Source organism: Zootoca vivipara, chromosome 3 (assembly GCF_965207765.1).
Source record: "Zootoca vivipara chromosome 3, rZooViv2.hap1.1, whole genome shotgun sequence".
Taxonomy (NCBI): domain Eukaryota; kingdom Metazoa; phylum Chordata; class Lepidosauria; order Squamata; family Lacertidae; genus Zootoca; species Zootoca vivipara.
The window spans coordinates 113,978,344-113,995,793 of record NC_142586.1 but is presented as its reverse complement, the minus strand read 5'-3'; the positions used below and the strand labels follow the sequence as shown (position 1 = coordinate 113,995,793).

Here is a 17,450-nt window from a genome sequence, read left to right as displayed (position 1 = left end):
TAAGCAGGACATGGTATGGTTTCAAACTAACATTCTGCAGGGTGAAAACTCAAATTTTGCACCAAGAGAAACTGAATTGCAGAAGGGTGAATTACAGAAGTTCAGCATAGGTACATCATTTATGTTGTTTTGCATGATTCATATGACACACACCCCTCCGGTTATTTAATTTATTGCATTTACAACCCACCTCTCCGCCAATGAGCTTAAGGTATCATACCATGTATGGTTTTCCATCTCCCCATTTTATCTTCACAACAACCCAGTGAGGTTAGGCTGAGCAACAGCGAGTGGCCTGAGGTCACCCAGCCAGCTTCATGGCTAAGTGAGGATTGGAACCCCTATCTCCCAGGTCTTAACTACTACACCACATTGCCTCTCATCATACAATACAGGGGCCGCATTCCCTCCTGGAAACTTCCCAGGGGCCGCAGAACAGTGGTGGGCGGGGCCAGATGCCAAAGTGGGCGGGGCAACATATTCGACTTTCCTATGTGCAATAGGCTACATTCCAGCTGGTCACACAACAGAATTTGAGGAGGGAATGGCCAGGCCCAATGAGGGCTGCGGCTTGGGAAGGGGTATATAGCTAGGGGAGTGTCCTTAGGGCCAGATAGGAGGGAGCTAGGGGCCACATTTGGCCACCAGGTCTGAGGTTCCCCCATTCCTGTTTTAGAAATGAACCAGTTGAAGGAACGCAGAAGGTGAGCTTGTGGAGAGCAGGTGAGCCGGGCGGGTAGGGGGCATGAATCGAAGATTCTCCAAGGGACAATTTTTATGGTCTGGCCAAAACTTCCAGAATAGGAGGTTGTAAATGAGAGGAAGGCAGACAAAAGGGGTGGGCAGTTTTGGTTGTTTTGCACTCTGCACATGTTCAGAAAACCCTCTCCCATCACATTCCCTTAAAAGTTCTTTTCCTAAAAAAAGAAAAATGCTCAGAATCCCTTGGACCTTGGGTATTTTTAAAAGCACCTTTCTCCCACGCGGAGCGGGGGAGAGGAACGCTCTGTGAGTGCTCAGAGGCACAAAGCCCAAAGTGCTAAAGAGTTGTTTTTTGTTTTGTTTTTTGGAAACAAAGAGGGCAACAACCCTGAAGGGACTTGTCCTGACCTCTGAGTGGCATTTTGGGAGAAATCATCTGCTCAGAGAGACATCATCCATGCACAGCGGCAAGGAGAGAGCGGGGCCCAAAAGAGGTGGGGCGGGGAGGGGGACATCGATTGCTCCGGAGACGCGCACTTCGGCGCTCTGCTGAGTGGGTCTGCCGGAGCAGCTGCTTTGAGAAAGTGCGAAAGGAGTTTCTCATCCCTGGAAAGGTACAGAGTCCGGATTCCTCCCCCAAAAAATGCCATGATCAGAGCGCAGAAGCCTAAAAGAGAGAGAGAGCCAGAGAGAAACCAGGTTGGCTGAGTAGGCGGAGCGTTCACATGTTCATTTGCCCTTAATGCGCGTGGTGACTCTTGACACGCGGGGTGCACGTGTGCACGGCTTCCATCGGCAAAGTATTGTGTTCGCGGGTGTGTGTGTGTGCTTACTGACGCCTGCAGTCGTAGAGGGGTGTGAACATGTAGGGTACAAGTGTTGGACTTGGAAGCTTTCCGGACGTACTATCCATGCCAGCGCTTGATTACGAAATCTGAGGAGGTGATAGAATCATAGAACTGTAGTGTTGGAAGGGACCCTGAGGATCATCTAGTCCAGGCATCCCCAAACTTCGGCCCTCCAGATGTTTTGGACTACAATTCCCATTTCCCCCCCCCCCCCGACCACTGGTCCTGTTAGCTAGGGATCATGGGAGTTGTAGGCCAAAACATCTGGAGGGCCGCAGTTTGGGGATGCCTGATCTAGTCCAATGCAGGAATATGCAGCTGTCCCATAAGGGGATCGAACCTGCAACCTTGGCGTTGTCAGCCGCGCGAGCTTCACCGCTTAATTGGTTTTTAAAAACTCAACAACAACCAAAGTGGCTTGCGAAAAGAATGACAACGGTTAAGATCAACTTTTAAAAAGTGGTAAACTTAAAGGGGGTTGAGACACGACACCACATCAACTTTCCAGATATCTGGGGTAGTCTTCTGGGAACATCACTATCTAATGTACTCACACATAAAAGTTCAATCTTAAGATTAAATCAAAAGTCACTCCAGCAAAGGGCATGGCGAACACTCTGACCTAATTCCCACAATCTTCTCAAGGAAAGATGTTAGCATCAACAAAGGTTGCCAAAGGAGAGCAATTTGCACCTCTAGACTCCAAGTATATATCCTCATTAACCCCACGGAGGTATTGCGATCTTAAACCAATTGAAGGGATTCTTTAATCAGTCAAGATCCAATGATTAAAGACCTAGCTCCTATTTCCACATATCAAAACAATAAAATACAGCTGTGAGAATGTTAATTCACAAACGCCCTGGGGTATGAATCCCTCCCTATTTCCAAGGTCTGAGATTACATACCGTACGCACCAGACAGGGCTGCCCCCTCTCCCCCTTGATTTTCATCTTAGTGATGGAAATATTAAATAATAAAATCAGGGAGGAGAGAGAGGTAAAAGGGGTCACACTCGGTAGCAGAGTATACAAATTACGGGCATATGCCGATGATCTTATGATCACGACGGAGAATCCAAAAGAAAGTATAATTAAGGTATTAGAAATTATTAACAAATTTGGAAAGGTGGCGGGATTTAAATTAAACAATACGAAAACAAAAATCTTGGCCAAAAACCTATCTACGGAAGAAAAATCAGAAATTGAACGCTTAACTCAAATAAAATTTTCCTCAAAAATTAAGTACAGTATATTCCTGCGTATAAGACTACTTTTTAACCCAGGAAAATCTTCTCAAAAGTCAGGGGTCGTCTTATACGCTGGGTCGTATTTCTTATACAGTGAGTATATCCCAAACTCTATATTTTAACTGGAAAAGTTGGGGGTCGTCTTATACGCCCAGTCGTCTTATACGCCGGAATATACGGGTATTTAGGAATTTGGTTAACCTCGAAAAATATTAATTTATATCAGGATAATTATATAAAGACATGGGAAGAAATTAAAAGAAATTTGGTGATCTGGAACAAATTAAAATTATCATTTCTGGGGCGAATTTCGGTTATAAAGATGAGTGTATGTTTTTATTTCAAAATATTCCCATAATACGCAATACTGGGTGTATAAAAGAATGGCAGAGAGAAATTTCCAAATTTATTTGGCGAGGAGCGAGGCCGAGAATCAAGCATAAGCTATTAATTGACATCAAAGAAAGGGGAGGATTTGGATTGCCCGATCTGAAGCTATATTATGAAGCGGCCTGTATGACTTGGTTAAAAGATTGGTTTGTGCTTCAGAGATCAAGCCTACTTGATTTAGAAGGATTTGATATAAGGTTCGGATGGCATGCTTATCTGTACTACGACAAAATTAAAGCACATAGGGGTTTTTTAAACCATATAATAAGAGGATCTCTCTACAAGGTGTGGGAGAAATATAAGAACCTATTGGAGCCCAAAACTCCTCTCTGGATTTCACCAGTAGAGGCCAAAGCCGTAAGGAAAAACAACAACAAAGAAAAATGGGTAACCTATAGATCACTGCTGAAATGGAATAACGAACAAACGGAAATAAAGAAATACGAAGAGATTACAAACGAATTAGTCAGCTGGTTAGATTATCACCAACTAAATGAAGTCTATAAAGAGGATAAAAAGAAAGGTTTTAATACAGAGCCGTCTAGATTAGAAAGGGATTTGCTGAATAATAATAGTAAGATCATTTCCAAAATGTACCATCTACTTCTAGAATAGGAAGTCCAAGATGAAGAAGTGAAAGAAGTCATGATTAAATGGGCCCAAGACTTTGGCCATACAATAATGATGGAGGAGTGGGAGGCTTTGTGGAAATGTAATATGAAATTTACGATGTCCTATACAATCAAGGAAAATATGTATAAAATGATGTACCGGTGGCATCTAATGCCCTCCAAGCTATCTAAAATGTACCAAAATATCGCAGATGTCTGTTGGAGGTGCGGGGAGGCAAGAGGAGATTTGATTCATATGTGGTGGGTATGTTGTAAGATAAAAATTTTTTGGAACAAAGTATATGAGGAACTGAAAAAGATTTTCAAAAATCACTTTTGTAAAAAAACCGGAGGCATTTCTCCTTGGAATTGTGGGGAAAGATCTCCCAGTAAATTGCATATTTCTATATGCCACGGCGGCAGCTCGATTGTTGGTAGCCGCTAATTGGAAAGGGGACAAAACCCCCTCAATAGGAGAGTGGCAGGTAAAGCTGCCACAATTTTTGGAAATGGCTCAGTTAACTGAAAATTTAAGGGGAACCTCAAAACAACGATTTATTAAAAAATGGGAAAAATTTAAGAACTATTTACAAGAAAGCGATAACAACGATGGACTCTTCTTGGCAGTTATGGACTGATGATTGGTTTGTAATAAGATCTAGACAAGTAGGTATGACTAGAAATAATATGTACAAAATAAAAAATAAAAATATGATGAGTAAGGTCTGTACATTGGAAAACTAAAGTAGACACACAGCGGATGATGACGGGAAGTCAATGGTATGTTAATTATTTTATCTTTATGTAGTCAGTTTGATGCAATAACTGTATAAATCAATATTTGTTTAATAAAGTATTATGAACCACCACCACCCCCAAAAAGAGAGAGATTACATACCGTACATCCCGGACCAACAGACTAATTACAATTCACTGCTCTTTTACAACCCAGGACCCAAATTATCCCAGCTGTAGTGGATTTATCATTTAACCCTATACTGTCTATACATTCACGTTGGGAACCAAAAGGGAAATGTTTCTCTTTAAAGGAGAACCAAGCACACATTTCTTTAAACTACGCAGGGCAAGAACCAAGGCTTAATCCTTCCCCAAAGTTCCCCTCGCACTACAGCTTAACTTGGCCCCTTTCAGCTTCAGGGACTTTCTTCCTCTCCTGCAGCGATGCCTGAGGGCCCAACTGTGAAGCGGTTCCAGCTTCGGTGCTCCTCATTTGTGGGGCAGGCCGTGACCAAAGTAGGGGGAAGCACGAAGCAGATGAACCCGGATGATCTCAAGGGGCTGGTGCTGCAGGACACTAAGGTGAGTCTCGCACCCATTTGGCTCCCCCAAATACTTTGTGTATTTTTTCCTCGTCTCTGCATTTCATTTGAATTTTTACAGCATTAAGAATAATATTGCTGTAAGTTGGTGGGCACTAGACTTGACATAAATTTCTGGGACCAAGTGGGTGCTAGAATTTAATTAATGCTTGGAGGATTAAAACTAGGTCAACAAACCCGATGTGTTTTTAAGCTGTTGGGCATGTCAACAGCTACTAAACTAAACCTGGACATTTGTGTTAGGCGTTTCTAAATCCTCTGAAATTAGCATGTGCTGTGTTAAGTTTTAATTAGGCCAAGCCCAAGATGATGCTTTCAGTGATGTATTAACAGCTAATTAACAGACCAGTTTCCTTGCAGGGAGCTACTGGCAGCTCAGCTGGTACAGCATTAATCTCTTTATCAGTGATGGCCAAACATGGCCCTCCAGCTGTTTTGGGACTACAACTCCCAGCATCCCTAGCTAACAGGACCAGTGGTCAGGGGTGATGGGAATTGTAGTCCCAAAACAGCTGGGGGGCCAAGTTTGGCCATCACTGTTAGAGTCATGGGTTCGAGCGCCACCTTGGGCAAAAGATTCCTGCGTTGCAGGGAGTTGGACTAGATGACCCTCGGGGTCCCTTCCAGCTCTTACAATTCTATGGTTCTATGATAGCCTGTTTGGCAATGATATGCTAGCACAACAAAGGCTCAAATGCCAATCTCCTTTGCAAATGAGTGGGGTTTCTCCCTCAACCGAGAAGTTAGTTTACAAGCTAATGCTAGTGTTTTAGGGATGACCTTTCAGAGTTAGCAAGCAGCGGGTTGGGGAGAGCGCATCAGAGAGCAATGTGCCTCTCTCCCAGATTTTTTCGATGAGCTTCGGAAGTTGTTATGTGAGTTCATTCTGAAGACTTCGGCAGGTATCCCATCAGGTCCACCGGCTTTGTTGTTTTCCAGTTGGTGGCGCTGTGGTCTAAACCACTGAGCCTCTTGGGCTTGCTGATCGGAAGGTCAGTGGTTTGAATCCCCGTGATGGGGTGAGCTCCCGTTGCTCTGTCCCAGCTCCTGCCAACCTAGCAGTTCGAAAGCATGTGAGCACAAGTAGATACAGTCATACCTCAGTTTAAGTACACTTCGGTTTGAGTACTTTCAGTTTTAGTACTCTGCGGACCTCTCTGGAATGGATTAATCTACTTTCCATTACTTTCAATGGGAAAGTTCGCTTCAGGTTAAGTACGCTTCAGGTTAAGTACAGACTTCCGGAACCAATTGTGTACTTAAACCGAGGTACCACTGTAAATAGGTACCGGTGCTGTGGGAAGGTAAACAGCGTTTCTGTGCGCTCTGGCACTCCTCACGGTCCTCTATGCGCCAGTAGCGGTTTAGTCATGCTGGCCACATGACCCGGAAAACTGTCTGTGGACAAATGCCGGCTCCCTTGGCCTGAAAGTGGAGATGAGTGCTGCAACCCCATAGTCGCCTTTGACTGGATTTAACCATCCAGGGGTCCTTTAACTTTTCCAATAGGTGTACACAACTCTAGATTCTATGAACTCTGGAAATTTTACATCTCTATGATGAATACAGTATGGAACAGAAAACGATGCCTTCTGATATCCCTGATTTTTTTCAGGTCCATGGGAAGAATTTGTTCCTGGCTTTTGGTGGAGTTCAGGAAGCAGCGGCCAGAAGCGAGAGCTCCTCTACAGAACCTTCCGAACCCGGGTCAAGCAGCCAAGGGATAGGCCTTGGCAGAGGCAGTGCCATTCTCCAGAGTTGGGAAGGAGGCAAGGCCGACTCTGGGGGTCCGTGGGGCCCCCTGCAGGAGGAGCACGAAGCTGATTTGCCATCATTTATGGACGACGCTGCCGGACCCCCTTGGAAATGGCTACGCTTCCACTTTTGGCTCTATGGGAGCATCCGTGCCAATGAGTTTGCAAGGGCCAACAAGGCTAATAAAAGAGGGGACTGGAAAGATCCAGTTCCCAGGTACGAATTTGATAATTACTATGCTGTACAGATGCCATAAAAAAATAGGCCCAGGCAGCTTCCTGTTCGGACCAGGTGAAGAACCAGGTGCGCAGCCTGGAAGACATTTTGGACTCACAGCTGTCCATGGGGGCACAGGTTAATTGTCTTAAAACCCCTTTGCAAACAGTAGAAGGACTTTGAAGCCATGGCAGGCTACCAACAGCCGAATGTCTGCCTGATGCTTGGAGACCCTGCCCGTGGTATTTGGAAAGATGAGTGGAGCCACCCACCTGTCAATCATCTGACACCATTTGATTGACATACAGGTGGCCCCTGCTTCTCAGATTTTGCCGGATCACAATGAGACTCTGGATCATAGAGACCAAAATGGTTCCCCACCCCTGTTCTAAAACAGTAATATATTCTTCGTTCAACTTTCAGGCTTGTTCTGCATTTTGATGGAGGGGGCTTCCTTGTCTTTTATAACTGCCGGATCCATAGCTGTTCTTCTCCTACCGCTGAGCCGGCTACTGACATCCTGAGCTTGGAGTTTGATCAGGAACACGCTTTGGGGGCCCTGTGCAAAGCTGTACCTGTGTGCCACACCCTCCTGGACCAAAGATATTTCTCAGGGCTTGGTATGTATTGGGTTGTATCTCTTTAGTTTTGTTCCCAGTACAGTGGTACCTTGGTTCTCAAACTTAATCCGTTCCAAAACCAAAGCATTCCAAAACCAAGGCGCGCTTTCCCATAGAAAGTAATGCAAAATGTATTAATCCGTTCCAGACTTTTAATAACAACCCCTAAAATTCAATTTAACATGATTTTTGCTATCTAATGAGAACATTGATCCATAACATGAAAGCAATCAACAATGTACTGCAGTCACACAATGTACTGCAGTCACACAATCAATCGATCAGTAGCCGAACTGGGTTAAACACAGTCACAAAAACAAAACCGAAAGCATGGCAAAAAGAAAAACGCAAAATAAATAGCAAAAACAGGCAGACCACATTTCAAAACGGAAGTGTGACATTCAAATCGGAAGCATAACACTCAAAACAGAGCACGTTTGGCTTCCGAAAACAGTTCACAAATTTTGGATGAAATACAGTGGTACCTTGGTTTACAAACACAATTGGTTCCGGAAGTCTGTACTTAACCTGAAGCGTACTTAACCCGAAGCAAACTTTCCCATTGAAAGTAATGGAAAGTGGATTAATCTGTTCCAGACGGGTCCGCGGAGTACTCAACCTGAAGTGTACTTAACCCGAGGTATGAGTGTAATTGGTTTTGGAAGTCCGTACTTAACCTGAAGCGTACTTAACCTGAAGCGATCTTTCCCATTGAAAGTAATGGAAAGTGGATTAATCCATTCCAGACAGGTCCGCGGAGTACTTAAACTGAAAATACTCAAACTGAGGCGTATTTAAACCGAGGTATGACTGTAATGAAAAAGGAGAAGGAACTGCCAAAAAAAGCCAACAAAGAAATAGTTACAGGTAGGTAGCCGTGTTGGTCTGAGTCGAAGCAAAATAAAAAAATTCCTTCAGTAGCACCTTAAAGACCAACTAAGTTTATATTTTGGTATGAGCTTTCGTGTATCTGAAGAAGTGTGCATGCACATGAAAGCTCATACCAAAATATAAACTTAGTTGGTCTTTAAGGTGCTACTGAAGGAATTTTTTTATTTTGCAACAAAGAAATAGTTAAACAAGCAATCAGGACATTGCAAACTCAATACACTATGATAATTAATGAAGAGATTAGTTGCAAAATAAAAAGAGTGAAGCAGAAATATTTTGAACATGCAAATCAGGGAAATTATTAGCATGGCAATTGTTAAAAAGTGAACAAAGAAATTTTATAAATAAATTAATATAAATGGGAAAATTACAGATAAAACGAAGGAGATAAGAGGAGCATTTGTGAAATACTTCTCAGAGTTGTATAAGAAAGGGAAGGAAAAAAGTGCCAAAATAGAGGACTATATAAAAAACAGTAATCTGCCAAGAATAAAAGAACATTTAACTATTCTAAATACCCATATATTAGGCCAGGAACTTTTAAATGCAATCAGCTGGACAAAAAATGGCAGGTCACCAGGTACAGATGGATTAACGGCAAAATATTATAAAAAATTTAGTGAACAATTAGTGAATCCATTGAAGGATGTGATGAATGAGATTTTAAAAACAAGTGAAATCCCAGGAACATGGAAGGAAGCTTACATAACAGTGATTCCAAAACAAGATTCGGACCTAATGCAAATTAAAAATTATAGACCTACTAGCTGACCCGGCCATGCGTTGCTGTGGTTCTTTCCTGTGATTCCCCCCCCTGTCATGATCCATGACGTATCCTGCCCCTCTTCCCTCCACCCCGGCTCATCCCGTGTTTCCGTAGGATACCCTTCCCTCTGTTGTCCCTGGAGAGTGTTGGCCCCTCCCCCCTGTATCTCCATATCTTGGCCCCCACCCTCGAAAAGGAACTGTTAGGTTCTGGGTTCTATTTCCCAGCATGCACTTTTGTCTGAACCCTCTGTTGTTCCTGGGGAGTGTTGGCCCCTACCCCTGGTATCTTCCTACATTGGCCCCCATCCTTGGAGAAGGAGCTGTCAGTTTCTGGGTTCCATTTCCCAGTATTTACTTTTGTCTCAGCCCTCTGTTGTCCCCTCCCCCCTGTATCTCCATACATTGGCCCCTGCACACGCATATTGAACATTTCTATATGTTTAGATTAAGGATCGGGGGTGATGATGTGCCCTGGGACCCAGAGAACTACTTAAAGAATCCCAACCCGGGGAGGGGGGGGGGCAAATAGCGAAGCCCCACAGCCCTGTAGCAACAGACAGGCCCAGACAGAAGGAGGGGGATCATATGGGCCACTTGGTGCGGGCCTCCGAATCCAAAGCGGGCCTCGGTCAGCATATTCAGTAAAATGAAAAAAGTAACAAATGGGTTAAAAACAGGGACACATTATCTTATCTACCTGGGCCGGGCCTCTGTGTGGCCCTGCAAGGGCCTGCCAACAGAAGGTGCATTTTGAAGTACCCGAGTTGTTCAGTTCCATAAAAAAACCCAGGAAGTGGCAAGGGGAAGGTAGGGAATTGTAAATGGGGGGGGGTGCACTGCAAATATCTGAGGACTTAAACTGGGGAGAGAAAGTGAATGGTTGTTTTTTTTTTTAAAGAAAAAGACACAGGGGCTTACAATCAGCTGTTTCTCCTAAAATAAGACATACCCATAAAATAAGTCATATTTATTTTTGTCTTGTGGATTTTTTGGGGGTAGTGGTGGTAAATTGTAAAGTAAAAACCCCTTGCCGTGCAGGGGCCTACATAAATCGAAGGCCGTGCTGCGGTCTGTGGCAACCCCCCCCCCCCCAGGCAGGCCCCGACCTCCACTTGGCAATGTTGGTTCTTTGGTGGGGTAGTGGTGCTAAATGGTAAAGTAAAACCCCTTGCCGTGCCCCCAAGTGTGTTGCTGTGGGTTATCCCCCTCCCTGGGCCTAGTGGAGGCCTGGCAGCCTGTCAGGGGCCTAAAACAAAGGCCTAGGTAAAATGGCTGCCTTGGTGTATTTCAGTTGCTTGGTTGATGATGATGTCATTTGGTTTGTGGGTGTGGCTTAGATTTCTCAGGAAGGGAGGGGGTGGAGGAGGGTACTACGCCACTTGAGGGCGCTGTTTGACTTGGTGGAAAAGCAGGTCTGCACCTGGGCAGGTGTGCGATTTGAGGGATTTTTGCCCCCAACAACGCTCTAGGAGTGGCCTGGATCGTTGTGTCAAAATTTCAGGATGATCGGTCAAGCGGTTACGGAGAAAAGTGTCGAACGGAATTTCACAATTTTTACATTTATATATATATAGATTTCATTACTAAAGAATGATTACAAACTATTTGCAAACATTTTAGCAAATAGATTTGTCAGGGGGACTCCCTACAGGGAGCCTCCCCCTGTCATCCTGACCAGCACTTCGCCCAGCGAGAGCGGTAGCAGCGGGTCAGGCGGGGGGAATGAGGAGGGAAGCGGAATGTATCAGAGCCCCTGCACCGCACTAGCCCACAGCTGGAGGAGGGAGCGCAGCCGCTTCCGGCGCCCGAATTGAGGTGAGCACCCAAACGCAGGGTGAGAGGGCGGTGTTTCGGGGTGCCCAAGCTATTATGCTGGCCCCAAAGCAGACGGGCGCCATTGCCGAATTCTGCGAGTGACTAGGAGGTCATGTTTTCTGCTACCTCTGCACTGTAAATAGTATGCACAATAAAACCCTTAAAAGACAGAATGGAATGGAGCGTCTTTATTCAGGAGTAGCCGCAACAACCCCCTGACAAGATTGAATAAAATTTTAGGTGACTATATACATCAAGACCAGGCAGGATTTTTACCAGGTAGACAAATGAAAGATAATATAAGAAACATTTTAAATGTGATCAAATATCTGGAAGTAAAAAATGAAAAAAGCAGCAATGATGTTTATAGATGCCGAAACAGCTTTTGACAATGTATCTTGGGATTTGATGAAAAAACTGTTGGAAGAAATTAATTGTGGACATAAATTTTTAAAAGGAATACAAGCAATATATTTGGAACAGAATGCAAAATTAATTGTAATAACTTGTGATAACGAATGAATGTAAAATACAAAAAGGAACCAAGCAAGGATGTCCATTATCACCGCTGTTGTTCATCTTGGTTCTGAAAGTACTTGCAAGGAATATATGTATAGACAAAGGGATAATAGTTATAAAAACTGAAAAAAAAATGAATTTAAACTAAAAGCATTAGCTGATGGCTTGGTAATTACGGTAGAAGATCCAAAAACATCTCTCCCCTTGGTAATAGTAAAAGATCAAAAATTTGGGGAAGTAGCAGGATATAAGTTAAATAAAACTAAAACTAAATTATTAGTAAAAATTTTAAAAGAAGAAGAGAAAAAAGACTTAGAGGAAAGCATTGAGATAGAAATCCACAAAAAGGTTAAATATATGGGAATTTGGCTAAAGAAATTTAGAAATATGCAGCAGAATGAATCTTTCCTAACTAGGAAGAATTGCGGTGATTAAAATGAATGTGCTACCAAAAATGCTCTTTCTTTTCCAGACAGTCCCAATAATGGTTAAGGATGATGGCCTCAAAAGATGGCAAAGGGAAATTTCCTAGTTTGTCTGGGAGGGCAAAAGGCCAAGGATTAAACATAAGATACTTACAGATACAAAAGAAAGAGGAGGCTTTGCTCTCCCAGACCTTAAATTGTACTATGAGGCAGCATGTTTAGTATGGCTTAGGGACTGGATAAAAGTGGAAAAGGAGGAAGCTTTAGATTTGGAAGTTCATGACAACAGATACGGGTAGCATGCATATCTTTGGTATGGGGAAGGAAAGGTGCATAAAGGATTTTATAATCACATACTGGTAAATAGGAGATCATTAATGAGGGTGTGAGAAAGATATAGAGACCTAATAGAGCAAAAAACGCCCTGGTGGTTATCACTAATTGAAGCTTCATTGCTTAAACTGCTTGGCAAAAAGGAAAAGTGGCCTACATACAGAGAATTACTGAGTGACCAGGAAGGTAAATTGAAATTAAAAGAGTATGATGAAATAAAAGAGTGTGTTCAGAGTTGGTTACATTACAGACAACTAAATGAAATGTACAAGGAAGACAAAAGGAAAGGGTTCCATTATACAACCTCCAGATTCCAAAAAGAGGTTATAGAAGAGGATGGGAAGTTGTTGAAGAAGGCTTATACCGTATGTGCTCTAGTTATCTCTCGTTTGGACTACTGCAATGTGCTTTACATGGGGCTACCTTTGAAGGCGACCTGGAAACTACAACTAATCCAGAATATGGCAGGCAGACTGGTGACTGGGCATGGTCGGCAAGACCATATAACACTGGTCCTGAAAGACCTACATTGGCTCCCAGTACGTTTCCGAGCACAATTCAAAGTGTTGGTGCTGACCTTTAAAGCCCTAAATGGCCTTGCGCAGTATACTTGAAGGAGCGTCTCCACCCCCATCACTCTGCCCAGACACTGAAGTCCAGCTCCGAGGGTCTTCTGGCAGTTCTGTCCCTGCAAGAAGTGAGGTTACAGGGAACCAGGCAGAGGGCCTACTCGGTGGTGGCACCTGTCCTGTGGAACGCCCTCCCACCAGATGTCAAGGAAATAAAGAACTATCAGACTTTCAGAAGACAGCTGAAGACAGCCCTGTTTAGGGAAGCTTTTAATATTAGATAAATCATTATATTTTAAACTTTGTTGGAAGCTGCCCAGAGTGGGCGGGGTATAAATTTATTATTATTATTATTATTATTATTATTATTATTATTATTATTATTATTATTAATCTTTTGGGGGTATCTCTTCGCCTACTATACCCAGTGGAAAGGCTTCTGGATTTTTTTTTAACAAAAGTGTTTTTAAACATTTTCTTTAACTCATTATATATCATTTCCCAGAAAGCCTTTACTTCTTTACCTGAGAGCCAGTGTGGTGTAGTGGTTAAGAGCGGTAGACTCGCCTGACGAGCTGGCTGCAATATCATCAAATCAATGATATATTTGTAAAAGACAAAAAAACTGGTTTTGAGGAGAGAAGGTCCAAATTCCAAATAGAGTTGCTAGGGGGCAGAATAAAACTGTTGTCCAAAATGTACAATTTGCTGTTAGAATGGTATACTAAAGATGAATTGACGAAAGAGGTAATGATAAAATGGGCTAAGGATTTTGGGCATAATATTGAATACGATGCGTGGTTGAAACTATGGAACCAAACAATAAAATTCACAGCATGTACTGCTTTGAAAGAGAATGTTTAGAAGATGATGTATAGATGGCATTTGACCCCGGTGAAATTAGCAAAAATGTATAGAATGAGTAATAGAATGTGCTGGAAATGCAATGAAAAGGAAGGGGACTTTTATCATATGTGGTGGAAATGTGAAAAGGTTAAAGGCTATTGGGAAATGATATATAATGAACTGAAAAAGATTTTTAAGTATACCTTTCCCAAGAGACCGGAAGCCTTTTTGTTAGGAATGATAGGTCAAGAGATAACCAAGGAGGATAATACCTTATTTTTGTATGCGACAACCGCGGCAAGGACATTATTGGCCCAAAAATGGAAGACCCAGGACTTACCGACAATCGGAGACTGGCAGACAAAGATGATTGAATATGCAGAATTAGCGAGACTGACTAGCAGGATTCGAAACCAGAGGGAGACAAGGTTTCTAAGGGATTGGAGTAAATTTGTGGATTATATGGAAAAGAATTGTAGAGGTTTAAAGACACTTGCAGGCTTGAAATAAATCCTACGAATTGACTTTAAAGACTAGATATAAAGGAACTGCGAGATAAGAGCGGATTAGAAAACCTATTGAGGGGAGGGAGGGAAGTCAAACTCGGCGGAGTATTTTGTAATGAGTAATGAGAATTGTTAAAAGAGTGATGTATGTATTTTGAATGTTTGTTTGTTTGTTTGTTTTGTATATTGTTTTAAATGTGTTTAATTGGAAAATTTAATAAATAGTTATAAAAAAAAAGAGCGGTAGACTCGTAATCTGGGGAACCGGGTTCGCTTCCCCGCTCCTCCATATGCAGCTGCTGGGTGACCTTGGGCTAGTCACACTTCTCTGAAGTCTCTCAGCCTCACTCACCTCACAGAGTGTTTGTTGTGGGGGAGGAAGGGAAAGGAGAATGTTAGCTGCTTTGAGACTCCTTCGGGTAGTGATAAAACGGGATATCAAATCCAAACTACTCCTCCTCCTCCTCCTCCTCCTTCTCCTCCTCCTCCTCCTCTTCTTCTTCTTCTGTCCACCACATATGGTAAAATATACCTTCCTTTTCTTTACATTTCCAACACTTGTCCTACATACATTTTAGCAAGTTTTGATGGTGTTAAATACCCTGTTTTTAACATTTCATCCCAGGGAACATCATTAAGAACGAGGCCCTGTACCTAGCGAAGATCAACCCACTCTCCCTCGGATCCCTCCTGCCCCTCCCGGAACTCAGATCCCTGCTTGACCATGCTGTTCGCTTCACCTCGGAGTGGTTCCTCAAGAAGCAGCAGAGAGGGAGGCAACACTGGAAGATCTACCAGAAAGAGACATGCCCTGAAGGGCACCAGGTGAGGAAAGAAGCCTTTGGTCCCCCGGATGGACTGAAAAGACTTACCTGGTGGTGTCCGCAGTGCCAGCCTCAAGTTGCTCAGGAAGAGGTTGAGGACCTTTCTACTCGCGGCAGCTGAAGGGTTAAGCCTCTCTGCCCCCCCGGTTGGATTGTGCTAGGATGCTAAAATTTGAAGAGAGGGCAGGGTGGGCACATGCCCACAATTGCTACGGAGATGCCACCTTAACCCCAACCATTTCCACCCTGGTTTTAATACTGACGAGTACTTACCAAGCGGCTAGTCCTCATTGTATTGTGGCGTTCATGTCCCCAGTCCCCACTTGGGTGATGGTGGGGCATAGAGACCTGCAGTGCAGTGTCAACTAGTTGCGGGGTCTGCAAATGTCACTTCCAAGACGAGGAGGGCTTGCCAAGCAGGAGGCCATTTCTGCCATCGCCATCCCTGGCGACGTCGCTGTCTTGAGTCCTGCTTGCCTTGTTGTGCCAAGCCCTTTCTGTCCTCCCCATCCGCCCCACAATTCTCATTGCATTATTAGGCACGAATGTTTCGTTCCTAAGGGTTTGTATCGGTAGTAGTATTCAAACGGGCACAAGAACTTGGGTTCTGCTCTGTATAGGATTAAAACTGGCTTTGCAAAATTTTAGGGTTGGATTTCAGCTTTCCGGTTTTTCAACCAGTGCTGAAAAAAGCAGGCAGGATCTTCCTGAGAAAAGGCTGCAGACCTTGAGCCAGACCAAATTGGTTAAATGAAAGATGTTGGGTTCAAAAAAAATGAACACAGCTGTTGAACTCTGAGTTTCTCAGTCTTAAAGACAGATTTTTTAGTTAGTGTAGCAGCCAAGGCTACAATAGACAGCAGATGTTTAGCATTCTGCCGCTTTGGAGAATGAGAGTCCCATATAGATGTTGAGAAGTTCCTGGTTTCTGTATTAAAGTTTTATTTGTTCCTCAAAGGAAATGTTTCTCGTGCGTGTTTCTTCCAGGGGTCAGGGGGCTGTGGCTAATGCTCTGCGTTAAAAGAGTTCTCAGTTCTCAGGCTCGTTTGAGGGGAAGCTATGGCCTTTCAAGTGGCATTTATTATTATTATTACTAGTGTCATTCAGCCCGTTAAATAAACGGGCGCTAGAACATTCGGCCTGTTTCGGTGCTGGCGGCGTGTGGGGGGGCCGATTGGCCCCTCCCACGGCCGCCACTTCGTCCGGGCGCTCCGCTGAGCCCAGCTGGGCAGCGGCCGCCCAGGAGAAGGCCACGATTCTTCTGAGGACTGCAAGGGAAACGGTAGGCGGGGGGGAGCGCACGTGTGTGTCCAGTCTCTGTGTCCAATCCCTGTGTCCGTGGGGCACATGCGCAGTAGCACGGAACAGGGACACAGGGACTGGACGCAGAGACACTTGCACATTATTATATAGGATTATTATTATTAATAATAATAATAATTATTATTATTATTATTTATTATACCCCACCACTCTGGCCGGCTTACAGCATATCTAAAAACATAATAAAAACATCAAGCATTAAAAACCTCCTGATAGAAGGCTGCCTTCAGGTGTCTTCTAAAAGTTGTGCAATTATTATCTCCTTGACATACTATTATTTTTAAATAATAATAATAATAATAATAATAATCAACATCACCATCATCATAATATACCCTGATGTGAGTTCACAGTGCAGAGACAACCTTATTCCTCATCCTCAATCAGCAGACCAAACGAAACCCTAGGAGAAGGGAGACATTTCGTGCGGGTGGGCATGCTGGTTTCACAGAACAAAATTGTAGAAACAGAGAATTGTAGAGTTGGAAAGGGACCCCAAGGATCATCTAGTCCAACCCCCTGCAATGCACATATATGTTTCTCCCCATTTGTGGGATGCTCTCCCCAAGGAAGTTTGCCTGGCGCCTTCATTATACACCTTTAAGTGGTGGAGGCAGGGGGGGGGGGGGGAGGTTCCTCTTTAACCAGGCCTTTGGTTGACTGACATTCAATGTCCTTTTAAAATGTGTTGGGGATGGGGGAATAATTGGGTTGCTCTTGTTTTTATCTGGATTGTGTATTTGGCATTTTTAAATTGTGATTTTACCTTGTGAGCCGCCCTGAGACCTGCGGGTATGGGGGGCTACAGATTTAAATCATCATCATCATCATCTGGGCTGCATCAATAGGAGTATAGCGTCTAGATCAGTGATGGCGAACCTATGACACGCGTGTCAGACG

At 43.6% G+C, this 17,450-nt stretch overlaps 1 protein-coding gene across 1 annotated transcript; it reads left to right on the top strand.

Annotated features, from left to right (window-relative positions):
* The first annotated feature begins 1,252 nt into the window (after positions 1–1,252).
* On the top strand, positions 1,253–16,184 carry NEIL2 (nei like DNA glycosylase 2). Its single transcript, XM_035110480.3, has 5 exons — positions 1,253–1,316; positions 4,981–5,120; positions 6,756–7,111; positions 7,535–7,731; positions 15,029–16,184. Exons 2-5 carry the CDS (start codon positions 4,983–4,985, stop codon positions 15,346–15,348), a joined length of 1,011 nt encoding a protein of 336 aa, XP_034966371.3. The 5' UTR covers positions 1,253–1,316; positions 4,981–4,982; the 3' UTR covers positions 15,349–16,184.
* The last annotated feature ends 1,266 nt before the right edge of the window (positions 16,185–17,450 follow it).

Coding starts and splice junctions, on each gene's coding strand:
- NEIL2 (XM_035110480.3), top strand. CDS start 4,983: ATGCCTGAGGGCCCAACTGTGAAGCGGTTCCAGCTTCGGTGCTCCTCA. Junction 5,121..6,755: donor TGGTGCTGCAGGACACTAAG/GTGAGTCTCGCA, acceptor GATTTTTTTCAG/GTCCATGGGAAGAATTTGTT. Junction 7,112..7,534: donor TGGAAAGATCCAGTTCCCAG/GTACGAATTTGA, acceptor TTCAACTTTCAG/GCTTGTTCTGCATTTTGATG.